Below are 23,541 nucleotides of genomic sequence, written 5' to 3'. Positions count from 1 at the left end.
GTGGGAGAATTGACGTTTTGGGCAAAAGCCCTTCATCAGGAATGAGCCCTCATTCCTGATTAAGGGCTTTTGCCAGAAATTTCAATTCTCCGGCTCCTCGGATGCTGTCAGACCTGCTGTGCTGTTCCAGCACCACAATGTCTATCTCATCGAGCAAATTGTTTTCCATTTCTGCTCACATCAAATAAAGTAATTTTCGTTATAACAGGAATATAGCAACGTAGCTATGTTGAACCAGCAGTATCAATAGCCTGAATGAATGCTGCCTCTAACATGTTATGATTTGCACAATCTATTTCAATATACAGTATGTGTTTTTTATAACGTGTGCTTGGCACTGCTGTTATGCATGAGTGGATTGCACAATATCTTCATGGTTGCTAACTAGGTGAGCATGCAAAGATTTTAGCTAGAACTCTGACTTAGGTTAATAATCCAGAGATTGGAAGTTGAAATGCTAACATGGCAACCTGAGATTCTGATTTAAGTATTGTTAAAAATCTGAGAATAAAACAAAATTGTTTTAAAACCCCCAACTGTTTCAATAGTATCTATTTGCAACTCCAGTCTCACTTCAACATGTCTGACTCACAACTGCCTTCTGAAGCAACCTAGCAACTCAATCCATCGCCATTTTCTCAGAGTTACTAGAGATTGGCAAAGCTGTATTTATTGCCTACATACCTGAAAGCAAATTTTATAAAAAAAAACTTTACTGTCTTACCCTTACAAGTTGGTTTAGGATTTCACTGCTAACACAACTTGGTCACAATTTTTTAAAAAATTAAATAGATTGAGTAATCCTGATTTGTTTTTAAGCATGGTGGCTCAGTGGTTAGCACTGTTGCCTCACGGTGCCAAGGACCTGAGTTCAATTCAAGCCTCAGGCAACTGTGTGTGTGGAGTTTGCACATTCTCCCAGTGTCTGTGCTGGTTTCCTCCAGGTGCTCTGGTTTCCTCCCACAATCCAAAGACGTGCAGGTCAGATGAATTGGGCATGCTAAATTGCCCATAGTCTTCAGGGATGTGTAGGCTAGGTGCATTAGTCAGGGGTCAATATAGGGTAGTGGAATGGGTCTGGGTGGGCTACTCTTGAGGGTCGCTGTGGACTTGGGTCAAATGGCCTGTTTCCACACAGTAGGGATTCTATGTCTGTTTTCTACTATGCAAACTTGTGTCGGGGGGAGGGGAGGGGAGGGGAGGGAAAAGAGGTGAAATAATCCCAGACTATGAATTTAGACTCTTTGCTGCTCTATCTTGTATCACATGAATACAAGGTGAGGTTCCATTGCACAATACCATTGGTATTCTTGATTTGGTCCATTATGGTGATCCCCTATCTATCCCCTCATTCTGAGGAAATTGGAACAAATAGATAACTACTACACCGTAATTTAATTATTATGGCACAGCATACATGTCGCAATGAGAACAAAATAAAATCTTTTACCACAATTTTCAAATCAGTTTATTCAATTTCATCAAGATAAGTTTTGTGGTCACCTGGACAGCATCTTCACTACCAGCACATGCCCCTCGTTTGATCAGTGATTTTCCCATGTCAATCACCCCACGGATACGGTCAGCATTAGCATGAAGCTCTGCTTCAAATGCCTGATGCTTCTGATGTTTGCTCTGCAGAAGAATAAAATAACACTTGGTATACAAAATAAAACTCAATAGTTCAAAAAGTCTCTTTCCAAGGCCTATGACATGTCAGTAACTAAGTCTGCCAAAACATACAGCTTTAGAAGTAATTTTAAACTGGTGCCATTTGATCCAATCAACATCAAAACTAAAACTTCCTTTGCAACTGTGCAGTCCTCTCATTTTGTAATTACAACACAGATCATATGTAACATAACTTCGAATTAGTTGCAATGGTTGAATAATTTCAAGTATGTTAAGCCAATTGCTGAGGACGCTGTTACCAGGTCCTATTCCCAATTATTGTCAAATCATTAATTCTACCTGGAATGCCAGCTGAACTTACCACTGCAACAGTCATAGGGCCTCAAAGGAAATCAGAATTAGGATAGTATTAGGGGTTAATACTGACAACACCACACACTAGTAATAACCAGAAAACAAAAGCTCCCAGAGACGAGGACAGAGTCAACTGAATGAATGTCTTTAGTGTTAATTTTAAAATGAATGCATTGTGGTTTAAAAAGGTCAGGAGAATCACCTGATGTGCCACAAACACAAATATATATCAGCACTAAAAGCAACATCAAGTTGACAACTTTAAAACTTAAGACAGTCATAAGAGCTGAAGACAAAATTAAAAAAAGGTTATATTTATAAAACACCATCAAACCAATCCAACAATGTAACTTTATACAAAGACGACTCAGGTTACATAAAAATTACCAAATACTTACCAACAGTTTGGACAGCTAAAAATAGATCAAGAGAAAAGATTAAGTATATCAATATTTCACCTGCCAAAGTATTAGGTTTAATTTAAATTTCTTTTTATGTTATACATATAAGCCTTAACCGTTTTCTCGAAGAGATTTATCACAAGGAGTAAGAGGTCAATGCTCAAAGCAGACAGTTCTCAAGTCTTAACTGCATTGACAAGGGAATGCATCAGGTAGAGGCCAGACATTTGCCCAGAGAGTGTAGCAGGTGAGGTTTTTTGTTTCAAAACAAGGTGCAAAAAGAAAAACGAAAGGCACTCCAGGCAGGCCTTGCACACCTTATAGCTGCTTTTGGTAACCATTACCTGAGGCCTTAGGGTAGGTAGCCCATCTTAAGCAGGGGCAAATGATCTGTAAGACTCAGGTTTATGGGAAGTAATATACACGGAGCATAATTACCTGAATGTTTGTTGGATCTTTGTAAGATTCGTCAGTAGCAGTCTGAAGCTTTTCACTGATCCAGGCCTCAATTTCATCTACATCCCGGCTAAACTGTTGTAGGGTTTGTGATTCGCCAAGTTTAGACCTCTTCTCGATCATCTGAGCTTTCAAGCGGCGCCACCTACCAAGGTATTTTAATTGTGAGATTCGAACGTCTTTAAACAGGTTCACTCGGGTGCACAGAGCATTTCGATTTGACAGCTCTAGTAATAAGCAGACCATGTTGGGCTAAGAATAACAAACTAAGCAAGAATCAAAATTATAGACACTGAGGAAGCTCTTAGAGGAAAGAAATGGGATAACATGGAGGACAGATTTTAGGAAGAACTTTCTAAAACAAAAAAAACTCAATGTTGAAAGCTTTATAGTTGAATGCTGAAGGGAAAGGGGGCAGAACCAAAGAATGGAGCACACAGGCAGGATCTGACAATTGAATTAGATTCAGAGATAGGAAAAAAGTGAGGCCAAGGTAGGACATGTATTTGAGGTCAATAATTTAACTCAATGAGTTGAGGATAGGGAACAAGCTAGGGTTGGTAAAATGGTGTATAAGGACTCAGCAGACTTGGGGCAGAAATGAGAATGGAGGGAGGGAGTGAAAGCAGTAGTACCCAGAATTTGACATTTTAAGACAGAAGCTGAAGGTGTGCATTGTTGAGTATGAAATTGGGGTTTGGGTGCATAAATTATGGCAGTGGCTGAAATGGAAGTTTCAGGCTTGTCAAAGTTAATTTGAAGAAATGCCCTGCTTATTCAGGCTTAGTACTGATTGAACAGTTAAAGGAGTCAAGTATAAATTGAACTTGACAAATGCATGGCATGCCTAGAATTGAGAGGTTATCCACTTTGACAGCAAAACAGTAAGGGAGATATCAGAAAAAGTTAAGATTGGGAAACAACAACCTCCGAGTGACTAGAGTGTCCTTGAAAGTAAGCATGCAGATGCAGTTGTGATACGACAATAAATATTTGGCCTTCATAGCTTGAGGATTGGAGTACAGGAGTAGGGTGTCTTGCTGCAATTATACAGGGCCTTAATGAGACCTCACCTGGATTTTATGTGCAGTTTTGGCATCCTTACTGGAGGATAATGTTCTGGCAATGGAGGGAGTGCAACAACAGTTTATCAGGCTGTTTCCTGGGATTGTAGGACTGACATATAAAAGACAGACTGAATCAGTTAGGACTATATTCACTGTATTTTAGAAAAAATGAGAGGGGATCTCATAGAAACCTATAAAACTAACAGGACTAGACAGTATAAACACAGGAAGAAGCAGAATGCTGCAGAAACTCAGTAGACCTGGCAGCATTTCAAACAGAGAGAAAATTACAGGGTTAACATTGAGCGCAGTACGACTCTTCTTCAGAGCTGGAAGCCTTCAGAATTTTTTAATCAAATGCAGGTGAATGTTCCAAGTGACCAGGCAGTACAGAACCAGGAGTCACAGTTAAAGAATACACAGAGCAGGCTGTTTAGAACAGAGAAGAAAAATCCCTTCACCCAGGGAATGAGCAACTTGTTGAACTCTCTGCCACAGAAAAGGTTCAAGACCATAACATTTAATGTTCTCCAAAAAGGAGGTATATGTAGCTCTGTGATAAAGGGATCAAAAGGTATGGGGAAATAGTAGGAACATGTTACATGATCATTATGAATGATAGAGCAAGCTCTAAGGGTCAGGTGACCTTAGTCTCAGTTTTAGAGATGTACCCTACTCCTACTTTTATTTTCTATGAGTCAGAAATAACTGCAGAGCAGTAGAAACTGACAAAAAGGAACAGCAAAGAGTGTCAATGATGGAAATTTTAAGCACATTTAGTGACCGAGAAGCTTGGAGAGAATGGGAAAAGAAAGAATTATAGAACATAGTCTGACTTTGTGAAGTAATAGCAGAGCCAAGCTGCAATGTCAGAGGTAGACATTCAAGATTGACAGTGCTGGAAGAGGAAAAGGATGACTAAATCAATAATATTATATGTATCAAAAACAAATTGCTAGAGAACCTCTAAGTCTAGTAGCACCAGTGGAGACAGAAACAGGTGTTAATGTTTATGACTGTTCTTCAGACCTCCAAGAGTTCTCAGTCCAATAAGGCTCCAGTTCTAAACAAGTCAGACTGGACTGAAAACATTCTGTTTCACTCTCCACAAATTTATTTTGGTTACAAACTGTATCTACTGATAGGAATTCAGACCCTTTAACTTAAAATTCAATTTGGAAATAACATACCTATAACTTGATCAAAACAGTACATTTTCTTGGATCAAATCGTTTGAACTACTAACTTTGAGACACTCACCTGTCCAATACCTCATTACGACGATTTGAAATATCATCCTTTGCATAATGTTCAGAGCTAATTAGCTGATCAGCAAAGGCTTGCAATGCTGCAATCTTCTCTTCCTGTAATAAAAAGAAATCAAAATAAAGCAAAATAAATTTCTGATGAAGCTTTTCACTCAAATTCTCTTGATTTACGTAAAGTTACATAAAAATTGCTATGCAGCCATTTGAGAGTGACTGGGATACATAAGATTACCAGGTCACAGCACTTTGGGAGTAAGAATGGAGGCATGGACTATTTTCTAAGTGGGGAGAAAATTCAGAAATCTGGAGTAGAAAGTGCATTGGGAGTCCTATTCCAGGGTTCTCTTAAGGTAAACTTGCAGGTTGAGTTGGTAATTAGGAAAGCAAATACATTTTTGTCATTCATCACTCGAGGACTAGAATATAAAAGCATAGATGTACTTCTGAGGCTTTGAAAAGGCTTGGGTCAGACCACATTTAGAGCACTGAGAGCAATTTTGGGCCCCATACCTCAGGAAGGATGTATTGGCCCTGGGGAGGGTCCAGAGGAGGTTCACGAGAATGATCCCAGGAATGAAAGACTTAACATATGATGTACTTTTGGGGACTCTGGGATTATATTGAATGGAATTTAGAAGAATCAGGGAGATCTGGCTGAAACCTACAGATTATTAAAATGACCTGGACAGAGTGGACTTTGGGAAGAAGTTTCTATTGGTAGAAGAGATGAGGATCTGGAGGGCACAACCTTAGAGTAAAGGGAACACCCTGTATAACAGAGATAATGAGAAACTTCTTCAGCAAGAGAGGGGTGAATCTAAGGAATTCATTGCCACAGAAGGCTGTGGAGGCCAGTTCATTGAATATATTTAAGACAGAGATAGATAAGTTCTTGATTGCCAAAGGGATCAAAGGTTATGGGGTGAAAGCAGGAAAATGGGGTTGAATGGCACAGCAGACTTAATGGGCTGAATGGCCAAATTTCTGCTCCTATGGTCATAGAGTCATAGTACAGCATCCAACTCGTCCATACCGACCAGATATCCCAACCCTTTCTAGTTCCACCTGCCAGCACCCACCCAATATCCCTCCAAACCCTTTCTACACAAATACCCATCCAAATGCCTTTTAATGTTGTAACTGTACTCGCCTCCATCACTTCCTCTGGAGCTCATTTCATACACGTACCACCTTCTGAGTGAAGAAGTTGTCCCTTAGGTCTCTTTTATATCTTTCCCCTCTCACCCTCTAAACTTATGCCCTCTAGTTCTGGACTCACCCAAGCCAGAGAAAAGACTTTGTCTATTTATCTATCCAAGCCCTTCAGGATTTTATAAACCTCTATACGGTCACCTTTCAGCCTCCAATGATCCAGGGAAAACAGCACCAACCTATTCAGCCTCTCCCTATATCTCAAATCCTCCAAACCTAGCAACAACCTTGTAAATCTTTTCTGAACCCTTTCAAGTTTCACAACATCTTTCCGATAGAAAGGAGACCAGAATTGCACGCAATATTTCAACAGTGGACTAACCAATGTCCTGTACAGCCACATGACCTTCCAACTCCTGTACTCAATACTCTGACCAATAAAGGAAAGCATACCAAACGCCTTCTTCACTATCCTATCTACCTGTGACTCCACTTTCGAGGAGCTAAGAACCTGCACTCCAAGGTCTCTTTGTTCAGCAACACTCTCTAGGACCTTACCATTAAGTGTATAAGTCCTGCTAAGATTTGTTTTCCCAAAATGCAGCACCTCACATTTATCTAAATTAAACTCCATCTGCCACTTCACAGCCCGTTGGCCCATCTGAGCAAGTCTTATGTTTCTTTCTTTGAATTCTGTACAAGTCTCTCGCGGAATCTTTTTTAAAACTAGAGTTTAGGTTGTAATTTATACTTTCTGGCAACCTACTAGAACATTTCTCAAACTTCTTTACCTAGTGCATATAACCTGAAGCCAATGCAGCTCTGAAAACCTGGTTCAGGGATCATGACTAAATTTCTACTTACACTTCTTATTTAATGATGTAATGCGTTTGACTGCCAAAGGTTTGAAGACTTGAAAATTGCTGTTACCTTATCATTACATAAATCCTAAATCACTATAGATAGATCTACTGGTATTTGCAGCTTGAAATAAAACTAAATTATTAAGCAAGTTAATTTAGACTTTACACAGCTCACTAGACTCCACTGTATACATCAAAATAGCCTCAAAAACATGCAGCTTGAAGAGCCATGGTCCTCTTCACTTGATGAATTTTATTGTCATATTTATCAACTGCCATTGAGTGGCACTGCTACGTTAAAGGCATACTTCTACACTTCTACACTTCAAATGGTTGAAATTGATCATTACAGATAATGTGCTGGAAAGTAACTATAGGTGATATCCACTTATAAAGAAAATTGAATCTACATCATCGCAGAATGATAAAAAGAAAATACCCTTAAATTTCCAACTTATATAATTACTCAGTCTTCTTTGATCTCTGGGATTATCAAATATCTTCCTTACTTCAGGTCTCTTCAGTTTCAAACACTGTCTCCTATCTTAATTCATATGCAGTATTTATTTCCTTCCTTAGGTGAAACATCCAAAAGATATCCCACACATTAAAGGATCCTGTAGTATGCAAAAGGTTAATAAGCTCAAACATTAACTCTTTTTTTCGCTCTCTGCAATTGCTGCCTCTCTTGATGAGTATTTTCTGCATTAGAATGTTGTGTTATCTACTGGTATATTTTCCAGCTAGCAGAATAGATGTGGGGCAGTGGGATTAGCTCTGCAGTCAACTTCTACATTTCAAAATGCAGAATCAGTAATAACCTAAAACTTGAGATGGCCTAAAGCTGCTGCCAAATTCCTGTTAAATCTGGCTGCATCGCACACCTTTATCTATAGTGACTTCAGTGGTCAGGGAAAAAAAAATCCACGCTTGTGAATGTAGACTGCACCATTCAAGTGATAGCTTGGGAGGTTTAGTACCTCCAGAACAGGTATAAAGTTCAATGATTAGTCATCTTCCTCAATGCATTAAGTAAAAGAATCTATAATTGTGCAAATTACATTGTGTACTCAAGTAGATTATGGCTGAACACCTGAACAGCTGTTTCTCCTTACCTTTCCATCTATCAAAAATAATACTTGCCCCATCCTGAGAAGTTAATATGCCCAGCTAATATGTTTCTACTTGTATTACCTTAACTTTATGTTAAAGGTAATACAGCCTAAAAGAATTACACTTTAGCAGATGAATTAGATAAATTACAATTTCTACAACAGGTCTCTCTTTCACCATGGTACCTGAACTGTGATGGCTTTATCAAAATCTTCATGTTTCTTGATGAGGGCCTCTACACTGTCCAGAGAGTCACCTTTATCATCACTGGCCAGGAATGCTTCACGTGCCGCCATCCAGTTCTCAGCCTGTTCGCAGTCACGGTTAAATAGCTACAAAAGAATCAAAATGTTATGCCAGAACTAATCTGCAAAAGTATAAATGCACATTTTCCTAAATTCCCATCTCGCTGGAAAGCGAGAACAAGTTACAGACAACAACATCATATTGGCATCAATTCCTTAACCAATGTTCTAATCTCAAATTGGAATTAGACACTGATGAATTTACCCAAGGAATAAAATGTCAAGATTTGACATGAAATAAAAACCTCAATTACTTCTGTCAAGTTCTTACCAGAATAAAAAAATCTTAATCATCTGACGAAGGAGCAGCACTCTCAAAGCCTGTACTTCCAAATAAACCTGTTGGACTAGAACCAGGTGTTGTGTGATTTTTAACTTTGTCTACCTCATTCCAACACCTGCACCTCCACATCTTAAGTCACATAATACAATGTGTAAAACTGGCTACTACAAGAATACAGGTCAGAAGCTGCTTCCAAGTGGACTATGGATCTACTTACTATAATGACATGCTATTTACTTCTATGAATATTTCAATCTTCTAACAACATTTAAAAACATATGGTGCAATTTAGTGACAGTAACAATAGATAGCTGTGCAATGGTGGCAACGTTTAGGCATACAATCAGAAACTCATAGAAGGTCCAATTTAAAGACTACATTAGAGTGTACAGCTGTTTGGGTAACGAGTATACACAAATTTATTATGAACTGAACTTCACAAACTGAGAAAAGGTGGTGGAGGCAGTTTCATTCAAAAAAGAATTAGATGTGTAGTTGATAATGAGAAATCAAAAGAACTATAAGAATAGCGCAGAAAACCAGCCCAATTAGGAACACCTATACAAGGTATTCGCCAAAAACGGATACCCGCGCAACTTCATCAACAGATGCCTAAGAGAAAGACCACGGAACGAGGACATACCACAACCAAAAGGACTAGCCACACTACCATACATCAGGAGCATCTCGGAATTGACAGCCAGACTACTGCGACCCCTAGGACTCATAACGGCACACAAACCAACAGCCACGCTCAGACAACTCACCAGAACGAAGGACCCGATACCCAACATGAGCAAGACGAATGTAGTGTACAAAATACCATGCAAGGACTGCACTAAACACTATATAGGATAAACAGGAAGACAGCTAACAATCCGCATACATGAACATCAACTAGCCACAAAACGACACGACCAGCTATCCTTAGTAGCCACACACGCAGACAACAAACAACATGAATTCGACTGGGACAACACTACTATCGTGGGGCAAGCCAGACAGAGAACAGCCAGGGAATTCCTAGAGGCATGGCATTCATCCCCAAACTCCATCAACAAACACATCGACCTGGACCCAATATACCAACCACTACAGCGGACAGCTGAAACTGACAACCGGAAGCGGCAGGGACAGACCACTATAAACACAGGAGGAAACATCAAAGAAGCGCTTCGCAGGAGGCTCCCAAGCACTGATGATGTCGCCTAGCCAGGGGACGAAACGTTTGCAACAAAAACTTCCAGCTCGGCGAACAGAACCACAACAGCCCAATTAGGGAAGGGAGTGGAGGCAAATATAGATGTTATTCAAGAGAGGTGGTAGAGGTTAGCAGGTTTCCGCAAAGGTTAGTAGAACAGCCTCCCAAAAACGTGCCCAGCTCCTCCGTTAAACATCTAAATCCTAGTTTAGATTCCAATTTAATGACTAGTTGCTGATAAAGAATAACCTGCTACAATTCACTAACATTGAGACTACAATGCTGTGAAATATTCAAATATTTGTCACTTCTCAGGTAAAAGGCTGGCTTTCTTCTCTTTGGTCAATGTAAAAACCCTTTTAGCATTACTAGAATTAGAATTCCTACAGTGTGGAAACAGGCTCTTCAGCCCAAGTCCACACCGACCCTCCAAAGAGTAGCCTACCCAGACCCATTCCAATATCCTATATTTACCCCTGACTAATGCAACCAACCTACACATCCCTGAACACTACGGGCAATTTAGCGTGGTCAATTTACCTGACCTGCACATCTTTGGATTGTGGGAGAAAACCAGAGCACCTGGAAGAAACCCATGCAGACACGGGGAGAACGTGCCAACTCCACACAGACAGTTGCTCGAGGCTGGAATTGAACCCGGGTCCCTGGCGCTGTGAGGCAGCAGTGCTAACCACTGAGCCACCGTGCCACCCCATTATCATTCACAATGCATTTCTACCAAATGATCCCTCTTAAAAGATTTTCATTTGAGTGTCTGAAACCATCTTTTATTAGTTAGAGAAAGTGGTCCCCTAAAATGTTTTAAATTATATTTCCTACAGTGTGGAAACAGGCCATTTTGGCCCAAGTCCACACCAACCCTCCCAAGAGTAACCCACCCAGACCCATTTCCCTACACTTACCCCTGACTAATGTACCTAATACGATGGGCAATTCAATATGCCAATTCATTTGACCTGCACATCTTTGGACAGTGGAGGAAATCCACGCAGACAAGGGAGAATGTGCAAACTCCACACAGACAGTCGCCAGAGGCAGGAATCAAACCAAAGTTCCTGGTGCTGTGAGGCAGCAGTGCCAACTACTGAGCCACCATGTCGCCTATATTTTCCAGTTTTCAGGTATCCAAGTTTTCAGGTCTCTCTCACAAGAAATGTTTGAAATCCAATGATCTGCAGAATTAAACTAGCATAATAAAGGTTCACTTCTCTAGCAACAGCTAATAGAATCGAACTAATAAGTTCCAACTGGGGAATTAGCTAGATTTAGTGCATAATGAGTTGTTCTAAATACTAATAATGTTAGAAATAATCAGCATCTGTGCAGAAAGACAATTAATGTCCCAAGAATAATGCAGTCAAACATATTGTCTCTTCACAGATTGAAGATTTCCAGCATTTTGTTTTCACTTGACACTATTCTGTACAAATGTATGGTCTCTCATTACCTGCAGCTCCAGGCACTGATCCAACATCATTCTGCGTTGAATCCAGGCTTTCTCCAGATCTGCACGTTCACGCTCCAGGATGTCTAGCTTTTCCCGTATTTCTGGGCAAGCATAGTGCCCACGAGCAAGCAGCTGATGCCCAAACTGTTCAAATGCTTGGAAAGTGCCAGCCCTGGCATCAATTTCAGTACGATGTTCCTGCAAAAAAAAAATTAAACATCACAAAGGGAAGAAAAAGATAAACACTAAATTTTAAAAACTTGTATAACAACACTATTAAAGCAGAGCTTTTCCAATTCAGAATTCCTGCAGCATTTCAGGGCACATATCATGAAACTACAGAACCATAGCCATTGATTTTCCATCTAAAATGCACCCAGTGTCCAACATAAACAATAAAGATGAGGCATCACGCCTTAAATACTAAAAAGTTACTGAACCTCACAGGAATGGATTGCAGAAGTCACAGACACAGTGTTCAATATCAGGCATATGGATGAAAATTCCCTTCATGCATCATTGAAAGTAGCTTCAAAAGTTGGAGAAAAATCTTTTATTACGTTGTTGAGAACTGATTTAAGTCTGTACGGCAAGCCACAAAATGTTACACCTTAACAAGACAGTAACAGCTCAATGCATTCTGGCATGTTTATTTTAACAAGTATTCAGACTTGGTATAAGTAAACATTAGATAATGGTCAGCTCTAAAGACAATACATTTTAATCCATATCATTGTCTAAGAGCAAATGGCCATATCCAAAGTTTGATTAAAATCCTACAATGCATTCATCACCAATTAAAGCAACTTTACAAGTTTCTCCTTTAAACAAAAAGAATAAGATTGTTTCTAATAACCTTCAACAAGAACTTTGGGAAAAATTATTTCAATTCTTCATTACCTGATGCCTCTCTAACAATGCCTCTGCTCCAGTCACATCTTTGGCCAGTTCGTCTGAAGACACCAATCCTCGGATTCCATTTATCCAGGACATGAGATCCCTGTGAAAATATAAGGGCTGATCAGTTGTACGACTTTCTTTCAATACTTTTCCCACACAAATATGTGAAAGCTTGCAAGTGAACTATGTATAAACAGCAGGAACTTTTAACAGCAATCTGTTGTGGTAATCCACATAGCATGAGCCAGCAGCAACACAATCAGGTTTCCCAGACCTGACTACTGATTGTACAGCTCATTTGTGGACTTGGGCAAGTTGAGTTATGTACCACTAAATAAGAGGAACGAATTTCCATTCCATACCAACTACAAAACACAAATCCTGATGATCAATTTTTCAACTTTGCCAAGATTCTTAGACATGAGCTTACTTGTTAGACATCCAACTGAATGAAATAGCATCCTATTATTTTAACCCGTTTTTAATCATAATACAACATATGATATTTCAGAAGATTCACTTTGCATGGTATAAAATACAAAGCTAACAAAGTTTTGGCTATGGAAGCATGATTGCCTGTTAGATCAGTGACTAGAAGACTTCAAATTATGCGACCAAAGCAGTGAGTAATACTGTATTAATGCAGCAAACTCCATTGTTCTTTTAATAAAGATGGAAAACACTAGAGAGAAATCACTGTGGAGAGAAATCAGAACTCTTTTCTGAAGAAGTTCTGAGGAAAGGTCACTGGACCCAAAAACTAGATTAGAGTGGTGCTGGAAAAGCACAGCAGTTCAGGCAGCATCCAAGGAGCAGTAAAATCGACGTTTCGGGCAAAAGCCCTTCATCAGAAATACAGGCAGAGAGCCTGAAGGGTGGAGAGATAAGCTAGAGGAGAAAGCAGGAGAGTACAATAGGTGAGTGGGGGAGGGGATGAAGGTGATAGGTCGGGGGGGTGGAGAGAGTGGATTGTTGGAAAAGAAGATAGGCAGGTAGGACAAGTCATGGGGACAGTGCTGAACTGGAAGTTTGGAAGTGGGTGAAGGGGAAATGAGGAAACTGTTGAAGTCCACATTGATGCCCAGGAGTTGAAGTGTTCCGAGGCGGAAGTTGAGGTGTTCTACCTCCAGGCGTCTGGTAGTGAAGGAGGCCCAGGACCTCCATGTCCTCGGCAGAGTGGGGGCGGATAAGTTGAAATATTGGGCCACAGGGTAGTGTGGTTGATTGGTGCGGGTATCCCAGAGATGTTCCCTAAAGCACTCTGCTAGGAGGCTTCCAGTCTCCCCAATGTAGAGACGACCGCATCTGGAGCAACGGATACAATAAATTATATTGGTGGATGTGCAGGTAAAACTTTGATGGATGTGGAAGGCTCTTTTAGGTCCTTGGATGGAGGTGAGGGAGGAGGTGTGGGCGCAGGTTTTGCAATTGCTGCGGTGCCAGGGAAAGGTGCCAGGATGGGAGGGTGGGTTGTAGGGAGGCGTGGACCTGACCAGGTAGTCAGGGAGGGAACTGTCTTTGCAGAAGGCAGAAAAGGGGTGGGGAGGGAAATATATCCCTGGTGGTGGTTTGGAGGTGGCGGAAATGTCGGCGGATGATTTGGTTTTTGCAAAGGTTGGTAGGGTGGAAGGTGAGCACCAGGGGCGTTCTGTCCTTGTTGCGGTTGGAGGGGTTGGGTCTGAGGGCGGAGGTGCGGGATGTGGACGAGATGCGTTGGAGGGCATCTTTAACCACGTGGGAAGGGAAATTGAGGTCTCTAAAGAAGGAGGCCATCTGGTGTGTTCTGTGGTGGAACTGGTCCTCCTGGGAGCAGATACAGCGGAGGCGGAAGAATTGGGAATACGGGATGGCATTTTTGCAGGAGGTAGGGTGGGAAGAGGTGTAATCCAGGTAGCTGTGGGAGTCGGTGAGTTTATAAAAGATGTCGGTGTCAAGTTGGTCATCATTAGTGGAGACGGAGAGGTCCAGGAAGGGGAGGGAGGTGTCAGAGATGGTCCAGGTAAAAACCCCTCCCCCACTCACCTATTGTACTCTATGCTACTTTCTCCCCACCCCCCATCCTCCTCTCATTTATCTCTCCACCCTTCAGGCTCTCTGCCTGTATTCCTGATGAAGGTCTTTTTCCCAAAACGTCGATTTTACTGCTTTTCCAGCACCACTCTAATCTAGACTCTGGTATCCAGCATCTGCAGTCATTGTTTTTACCTACTGGACCCAAAATGTTAACTCTGAATTCTCTCCACATATGCTGCCAGACCTGCTGAGTTTTTCCAGCAATTTCTGTTTTTGTTTCTATATTTCTGCAATTTGACTACCACATTTGTAGGGGATTACACCAGTTTATTCGGATGTTTGTTTACTAATGACATAAAGCAATAACGTATAAAACAGATCTGAAGGGTCACTGGACATGAAACATTGACTCTGCTTTCTCTCCATAGATGCTCCAGGCCTGAATTTCTCTAGCAATTTCTGTTTTTATTTCAGATTTCCAGAATACAAAGTTCTTTGATTTACTTTTATGCTTCTTACAAAGAATGAAACAGTGCCTAATTTACCTGAAGTCACTTAGGAAACGCTGTAGGTCATGAGAGTCGTTCAATTTTCCTTTACGTTGGTCAGCACGCTTCCCCAGGCTATCCCAGGCCTGATTCAATTCTGTGCATTTTTCTTGGACATCCTCAACTGATTCAGGGTGAGACTGAATCAGTCGGTTTGCAGTCTCACCCAGAGAATTCACCTACATTTAACAATTAAAACTCAAATCAGGCAATATATGCCATAGTAATAAATACATCAGCAGATTTAAGATTTGCTTGCAATACATCAGGCTATATTTTCTGCTCCTGCTTGCATTAACTCCTCCTTGCATTAATGAATTTCCTCCGCATCTAATGAATGAAGAAATCCTTTTGGATTAATGTCCACATTTTTTAAAAAATGAATTTGGTTGTAGCATTCATGTTCAAGCATCTCAATTCTAGCATTCCAATGAAAGATGATGGCACAGCAACAGGGCTATTTGCATGCTTTTGACAGGAGCTCATCCACTTCTACACGCTTTCTTTCTTTTTACTTCTGCTCTTTTTCCATTAATTTTTCTTTTCTTTGGAGTCTTTTGCAGGAGGTTAGTTGGTGAAGTTGGTGTGGCAGCTAGGCCGTACATGGAATGGTGGCTCCTCCCAGCCGTAAACAACGCTCCCTGTGGCAGCTGAAAGCTGTGGCAACTGTGGCAGCAAGGATGTCGCCCCGGCAGCTTCTCATTGGGCAGCCAGAGCAGTACTCTTGGTAAGCAGTTGTGGCCTGGTTTGGCAGCACAGCCATGGTCTCCTGGTTGCAGTAGGCCCAGAGCAGGGACTCCTGGCGTTAGTGAAGCAGTGACTGCAACATCAGCAGCCAGGACATCTGGAATCAGTGAAACCAGGAAGTCCCGATTGTGGGGTGAGGGTGGGTTCAGCATGGGACCCGGTGTCAGCAGAGTGGGCCCAAGGGCGAAGAAATGGCATGTAAGGAGTGGTGGCTCCTATGCTGGTGGATATGGAGCAGGCAGCGGGAGTGGGGGGAACATGTGCAAGTGACATTGGAGTAGTGGCTTATGGCTCAGGAATTTCACATATCTTTTATCCTTTTTATTCTTAAACTATCCAAAATGGCACTGAATTTTGATGACTGTTGAAGCTTTTTTGCTGTATTTTACTTTCTTACTGTAAAATTCAAGTGACAATGAAATAACTCATTCATAAAGAATCAATGAAGGTAATGTATTCTATTACTATTCTGTGTTTCTTAATCCACAACTTGTGGTATTATCTGAATACATCAATCATTTACTTTCATCCCCACTGCTTTTATACAAAGTAGGGCTTTTTCATCCGATTTTACCCTATTGAAACATGTTTTATCCTGAGCCCTCAAAACAGTGTCTTGAGAAATTGCCACTTTATTTGCTGACTTATTATTTTGATTGCGGTATAAATGTAAAACAACAGCACATTTTCTTTTAGATATGTAACATGGTCTCAGGAGTCTGAAGCTGCCACAGGGGCATTTGGCTGGGAGAAAACATTTGAAAGCCTCTGACTTAGAAATCAAAATTATACAAACTAATAGGCAGTAAATGAGGTTCAATACGTAGAAGTGTGAATTAATACATCTTGGTAGACTTCTAGCACAGGGAAATTACACTGAATTTGCTTAGGGCACTGGTTAGTCCTCAACTAGAGCACAGTGTCTAGTTCTGAGCAGCATGCATTAGGAAGGATGTGAATGCATTAGAGAGAGTGTGTGCAGAACAAGTTTCCACGAGTGGCTTCATGGATGAAAAATGCCAATTATGAAGAGAGATTAGAGAATTTGTTTCACTTAGAGAGAAGACAACCAAGAGATGATTTTGGAAACATCAGTCAAAATAGAGATGTTTGGACAGGGTCAATAAGGAAAAACACTCATGCTTGTAAAAAGATAAAATACAAGCCAGCAGAGGTGTAAAATAATTTGCAAAAGTAGTAAATGTGATGCTCAAAGAAACTTTTTCCACTTAGTGAATGGTTTGGGTTTAAAATGCATCACCTGGAAGTATGGTGGAGACAGGTTCAACCAAGGTATTCAAAATGTCATTAGATGATTTTTTTAGTACAACTAATATTCAGGATACAAGTAAATTGGATAATTGGAGGCAGGAGAACGGCACCAAGTCACTGCTTATTTTGGACAGGCATACAGACGTGACAGGCCAAAACAATTTTGTGCCATATCAAGTGCACCATAACAAGTTTGTGATTCTGTGGTTACAATCATAGCTCACTTTATCTCCCAGAGCAGCAAGATCCCGTTCAAATCCTTCATGCTTGCGTTGCAGAGCCTGGACACTTGCAAGGTCATGTCCATAATTATCTGTGTTGAGAGCTTGATTTTTCTCTTCAATCCATTCTTTCGTTTCATCAGCATCTCTGCACAAAACCAAATAGCAATCTTAAAATATTTATATATTAAATAATTTTCTGTACAAAAACTCCAGCCAATTTAATCCTAACAAATTATTTTCTAAATACTCACATATTAAGCATCTAACGAAAGATAACACAAAGTAATCGGGTTTCTCAGCATCACCCATCCACACTTCTGGCTCTGTGCATCAATAGGTAGATCTTCATTATTCCATCTCTCAAAGCCACTCACCTGTGGAATCTCTGTACTTCATGTGCACTTCCCAAGACCTGGCTGCGTTCCTCAGCTAGTTGTTGCAGTGATTTCCAGCGCTCATTCAGTTCCTGAGAAATGTGGAAAAATTGTGTCAACACAGAGATAACACTGCAGAGTTAAACATTCTTAACTCTCAAAAATTGGTTATATTATAACCAGATGGATACTTTAGGTATTGTTAATCTGGAAATTTTCAGTTTGATGTCTGTATTAAATTTCATGCCCAAAGAAAAACCATCCATTTGCCATTAAAAGATAATCATTCATTTCACAAAAATATACAAAGTCTTAAAAATCCATCATAGCTGCAGAATACTGCTCCAACATATCTATGATCTATAGATCATAGCTAACAGGATGCAAAATCATCCAAACTTTAACTAAAATTTCTGATTCACCAAGCAGTATGCACCTAAGTTACAGAAGGGATATGGCCCTTCTCACCTTAAACCAATGCCATCTGGTTTTGGACTCTTCTACCCTGGGGAAAAGACCTCAGCTATTCACCTTATCTGTGCCCCTCATGATTTTATAAATCTCTAAGACCATCCCTCAGTCTCCGACGCTCCAGGGAAAAATGGTCCCAGCCTATCTAGCCTGCCATTATAACTCAATTCCTCTAGTCTTGGTAACATTCTTATAAGGATCTCAATCAGACATAGACTCTAACAGCAGGTTCTAAGTTTGCTTGTTATGCAAAGTAGATGTGGAAGAATGTCCCCGATGATTGGGGAGGCAGCGGATTTGCAGAACCAGGGGTCACATTCTAAGGATATGGGGTAAACTGTTTAGGGCTGAGAATTTTCTTCACCCAGAGTGGTGAGCCTGTGGAATTTGCCATCACAGGAAGCAGTTGAGACTAAAATATCATATGATTTCAAGAAGCTTTTGGATATAACATTGGGTGATAGATCAAAAGAAAAGGCAGAAAAACAGAACAAGCTGTTGAGTTGGATAATCAGCCATGAACATAAATAAAAGTACTGCAGGCTCAAAAAAGGAGTAAATGACCAGTGCCTATTTTCTGTTAAATCTACATTGCTCTTTGTGTTATCTTCCTTCTGAGATAATTGCTGCCTCCATTATATTTGTTTCTATCTTTTTCTTCTTCATTTTCTTCTTCCCCGCCATACTCCCCTTCCTCTACACTGTCATCATCCTCCTCCCACTTGCTACTTATGTTGCCATGTTCCAAGTCACATCATTCTCTTCTATGTGAAAACCCATGTCATCAACGTTCACAGAATCTTCAATTACCCCATCTTGGTCATCACCCTCATTTGTGTCAGTTAGTCTTTTTCCTCTATCGCACCATCATTGCCATTTTTAAACTGCTCCAAGTCAACAAAGGTTGAGGAGTACCACGATGCCCTGTTGTCACATTCTATCAATGATCCAAATTGTACTTGATACTATTTCACATGCTTCACTTTATCTAGATTTCAACAATATAGCTTTTTCTTCATAATTTTACAAAATATTTCAAATACAGATACAAACAAAAAGCACATTCAATACTTAAAAAGGGTTAACTTATGTTACCAAAATCTGATTTGACAGCAAGTATTCAGTTGGCTCAATTGCCAACAGCATATAGCAAGAAGCATTTACAAACACAACAGGTTTATTTTGTAATACACAAACATGAAGTGCAGGGAAGGAAAGACTGTACTATAACTGGGCCATTGGGAAAAATAACCATACTAATAGTACAAGGGACAGGGATCTGTAACAAATGAGTGAAAGGCAGCACAAAGCAATGAAGAGCTCATCACTTATTTGAAACATGAGTGAAAAAGACAGTGCCAGAAGGGAGCAGATCCATCAGTTCTTACCTTGATGGCATTAAAGCTAGCCACCGTATGTGTTGCCAGCCGCACAGTCTAAACCGCAACCATGAATCACAGCAGTGGAAAACCAAACCAGTCACGATCCATCAGTTAGTGAAGAGAAACGTTAAAATTAGAAATACTTAGAACTAATAGAACATGGCATGCAAGAGTTCACTATCAACAGAAAAACACTAAGTTTAGAATTCCCTTTTAGTAGCCTGAGAGATTAAGTGTAGAATGGGAAAGACAGACCACACCCTTAACCATTAAGATCTCAATACTGACAGTTAGGAAAGCCTTTAGAGACCACAGACAGAATAAACAGTGAATCAAAAAGTGCCAGGTTAAATGAAAAACATAGATCATTTTAATAATTTGACAAAAGAATGAAGCATGTGAGCTCCTCCACAAATAAAAGCATTTTAAACTTTCTGTCCAGATAACATATTAACATAAGTTACAGATATCAGTTAGCCACTGCATTGCTCAAGTTGGGTTTGGAAAAAATTAGAAGTACTGTACTTTTAAATTGCCACCACAGCTGTGCAGTGCTTCAGAAGAACTTCTGAACATCTTTCCTACTCTCTACATGCATTCACTTACAATAGGAAGTGACTTCACAAACACAAATTCAAGTAGCTATTGTTTTCTGTTAGCCATGGCAGTGACCACTGAGGAGAATGCTGCCAAAATTAATCCAGCTTCTCCAGATATTGAGATGTGAATTTACCAGAGAAGAAACCTATAAATGATGATCTGGAACAGTAGTCAGTCTAAACTTCGCCCCCTCTATTCCTGACCCAGAGTCACAGAGTCATAGAGATGTACAACACGGAAACAGACCCTTCCATGCCGATCATATAACCTAAATTAATCTAGTCCCATTTGCCAGCACCCGGCCCATACCCCTCTAAACCCTTCCTATTCATATACCCACCCAGATTTAAAATGTTGTAATTGTACTAGCCTCCACCACTTCCTTTGGCAGCTCATTCCATACACGCACCAACCCCTGCATGAAAACGTTCCCCTTAGGTCCCTTTTAAATCATTCCCCTCTCACCCTAAACCTATGCCCTCTAGTTCTGGACTCTCTAAATCCTAGGGAAAAGACTAGTCCATTTACCCTATCCATGCCCCTCATTAGTTTATAGACCTCTATAAAGGTCACCCCTCAGCCTCCAATGATCCAGGGAAAATAGCCCCAGCCTATTCAGCCTCTCCCTATAGCTCAAACCCTCCAACCCTGGCAACATCCTTGTAAATCTTTTCTGAACCCTTTCAAGTTTCATAACATCCTTCCTGTAGGAAGGAGACTAGAACTACACCCAACAGTTAGGCCACTTTTGGAATAATGTCTTGCACAGCTGCAACATGACCTCCCAACTCTTATACTCTATACTCTGACCAATAAAGGCAAGCATACCAAATGCCTTCTTCACTATCTTCCCCACCTGTGACTCCACAGAGGAAGATAAACAAATTGGATCACCTTAAAGAGAAATAAATTGGAAATGACGAGCACTTCTCAAACAAAACATACTCAAGCCAACATCATTTACTTATTTTAACTGTGAGCTTCTAGTTTAAAGAAACAATATCAGCAAAATAAGCTTGGCCTGATGGCAGGGAAGAGTTCACATTATTACATATGGTTGGGGAGAACAACAACAAGCTTTTTGGGCAAAGTGGTCAATGCTCCACAAACCTCCTCCCCACAACTCTTCATCTCCCCCATCAGCATATCTTGCTCGACCACATCTTTGCCTGGCTTTCCTTAAATATATCAGATTAGTTATCACAACACCTGTAGCTTGCTTTCCAAAATTGTAGTGCAGCTCACATATTAGCTAGCCCAAGTTGAAAAATGTGGCGTTAAGGAATAAAGAAAGAATGTAGATAAAATAATGAATTTGGTGATTTTCTAAATTAGAGGTACAAGAGCTATGTGGAAGCAACCTTTTCAAAAAGTACACTGTTGTAACATTACAAAATTCTGGAACAGTGCTAAATACTTGTATTGTTTTTAAAGAGATGTTGTGCTGCATGTTATTCAAGTACAATTTTTTAAAATGAAGGGACTTATTCTGTTGTCTTGGCAAGAATTTCTGTATCAAAAATTTCTGCATCTTGATATAAACAAATATCATAATAGTAGTAAATAGGCATGCCTCAGGTCTGCTTGTTACCAGCACAGATTAACTGTGGGTAAATCTCTGCAGGTATTTGCTCATGTCTTCAGCTCTTTTGCCTAGGTTCTTAAGGATAAATAGGAGAACTCTTTTGGGCCTTCATCCAACACTTCCTTTATTAGTTTTGGACATATATCAAGATTTTATTTAATAAACTAAAATTATAGAGGAGAAACAACTAAGAGATGTTAAAAGAGCAAATATGAGTTCCAGCGGCAAAGTGAAGCATAATCAATTTGACTGTGTCTGCTACTATCTTAATATAGGCTAGAGAAATGGACTGATTGACAAAGACATACAACAGATGCAGGAAAATCATCAGGAATACTTCATTAAAAACGACACTGACAGCAACCCTTTACTGTAAGCCAGAAACAACCTCAAATGACATTTTTAGAAAAGTTATTTGGATGAAATTATGGATTTAAAAGAAAATTTAAAAATAACTTAAATTAGTCATGGTAAAGCAGTGACCTTGATCACTATAAATTAATCTATGCTTTTCTAAAGATTTTGGGCGTGGGCAAAAACAGTTTTTGAACAGAAAAATTAAAAATCACAGAATGCCATCTCGAATTGTAACTGATTAGTGGTTGTGGAAAATGCAAGCCTGATACAAATCAGTTAGCATTAAAAGTCAATAGGAGAGGATTCTGGAAAATAAAACTCATACCTTCCATGGCGATGTAGTTTTAGAGTCAGATTCATCCTATGGAAAAAAAAATACAAAAAGAAACTAAAATTTGAGAAACTGGATGCCAACAAATTAATTGTGTTACATCACATGGTAAGTACCCCATATCGGTCCAACATGGCGTAAATTGATCTTTCAAGTGCTTAATACATTCCTACCAAATTGCCCCAGCCCTATTATATATGCAGTACTCATTTTAAAATAATGCTCACCATCAGAACAGAACAGAACAGAACAGAACTGGACCCAAATATGTAAAATGAAACTGGAGAACAGGTACTGAGTCTATTAATAAAAGGACAAAAGGGTGAACAAATGGGGAATGAGGAATCAGTCTTCTTGCAATTTGTGAAGTGCGAGTAGAAATAAAATGGACTCGAAAAGTACATGTCTGACTTCTGTCAAAGTAGCATTTAACATTTGTTGTTGTTTAGATTGAAGTTACCTGCTGTTTATAATGTTACTCATATTTCAATTTCATATTCATAATTTATTCAACATACTCTTACCTTGGCAGCTCCTGGGGCAGATCCCAAGACTGGTTGTTCCTAAAATGAGTAAAGGACAACAACACAAAATGTGTTTAACGAAACAAAGCTGAAGTGTTTCTGAAATTGATTTACAGTTAGTGAAAACAACCGTACATGGACCTGGAAGCAGCTAACTGGTGCAGACCTGAGATTGGTGTCAGAACTGCTTTGTGAATAACTATAACTGTGAAGATTATATAAAGATCTTACCAATTAAAAGTGACAACAAGCAAAAACCAGCTTATCACATGCAGAAAGACAGATAGATTAGTTGATAAATGGCATATTGTACTTGCTGATATTAAATCAAAGTGGCAAGATTGAGAGAGAGAATAATACTTAGGAAATATAAATCATGAGGTACAATTATGCAGGATAACACATGCAGGATCTAGGTGTTTTGTTGGCTAATTTTTTGGAAGTCATTAATAAAATGCCTGGCAACAACCATTGCAAAACCCTTGGGTTATGCTATCAGAAGAACAAAGCATAATCTCAGGAAGGTTATTGAGTTTACAGCACTGATCTTGCTATAATTAAAGTACAGCATTGCACGCCTGGATAAATTAGATTTAGCTCCACTCAGGTTATGATCCCATGGCACTTTTTGTAGAAGAACATGAAGCTCT

General features: G+C 39.9%; 1 protein-coding gene across 10 annotated transcripts in view; it reads right to left on the bottom strand.

Annotated features, from left to right (window-relative positions):
• The window catches only part of sptan1 (spectrin alpha, non-erythrocytic 1), a 105,790-nt gene that overhangs the window by 34,439 nt on the left and 47,810 nt on the right, over positions 1 to 23,541 (bottom strand). For 6 of the 10 annotated variants that reach the window (XM_043720583.1, XM_043720580.1, XM_043720586.1 and 3 more), the window contains 13 exons: positions 22,892 to 22,930; positions 22,362 to 22,397; positions 19,501 to 19,548; positions 17,642 to 17,733; positions 17,268 to 17,412; positions 15,022 to 15,203; positions 12,464 to 12,563; positions 11,564 to 11,761; positions 8,492 to 8,638; positions 5,171 to 5,274; positions 2,826 to 2,988; positions 2,385 to 2,399; positions 1,504 to 1,635 (listed from right to left, as the gene is read on the bottom strand). In XM_043720583.1, the coding sequence (XP_043576518.1) occupies positions 1,504 to 1,635; positions 2,385 to 2,399; positions 2,826 to 2,988; positions 5,171 to 5,274; positions 8,492 to 8,638; positions 11,564 to 11,761; positions 12,464 to 12,563; positions 15,022 to 15,203; positions 17,268 to 17,412; positions 17,642 to 17,733; positions 19,501 to 19,548; positions 22,362 to 22,397; positions 22,892 to 22,930 (1,401 nt within the window). The remainder of the gene's footprint in view (positions 1 to 1,503; positions 1,636 to 2,384; positions 2,400 to 2,825; positions 2,989 to 5,170; positions 5,275 to 8,491; positions 8,639 to 11,563; positions 11,762 to 12,463; positions 12,564 to 15,021; positions 15,204 to 17,267; positions 17,413 to 17,641; positions 17,734 to 19,500; positions 19,549 to 22,361; positions 22,398 to 22,891; positions 22,931 to 23,541) is intronic. The other 4 variants (XM_043720581.1, XM_043720587.1, XM_043720590.1 and 1 more) reach the window with 2 other exon arrangements.

The sequence above is a fragment of the Chiloscyllium plagiosum genome, chromosome 30, assembly GCF_004010195.1.
Source record: "Chiloscyllium plagiosum isolate BGI_BamShark_2017 chromosome 30, ASM401019v2, whole genome shotgun sequence".
In the NCBI taxonomy this organism is placed as follows: Eukaryota; Metazoa; Chordata; class Chondrichthyes; order Orectolobiformes; family Hemiscylliidae; genus Chiloscyllium; species Chiloscyllium plagiosum.
The sequence above is the reverse complement of the archived record's forward strand: the minus strand, read 5'-3'. Positions and strand labels throughout refer to the sequence as shown.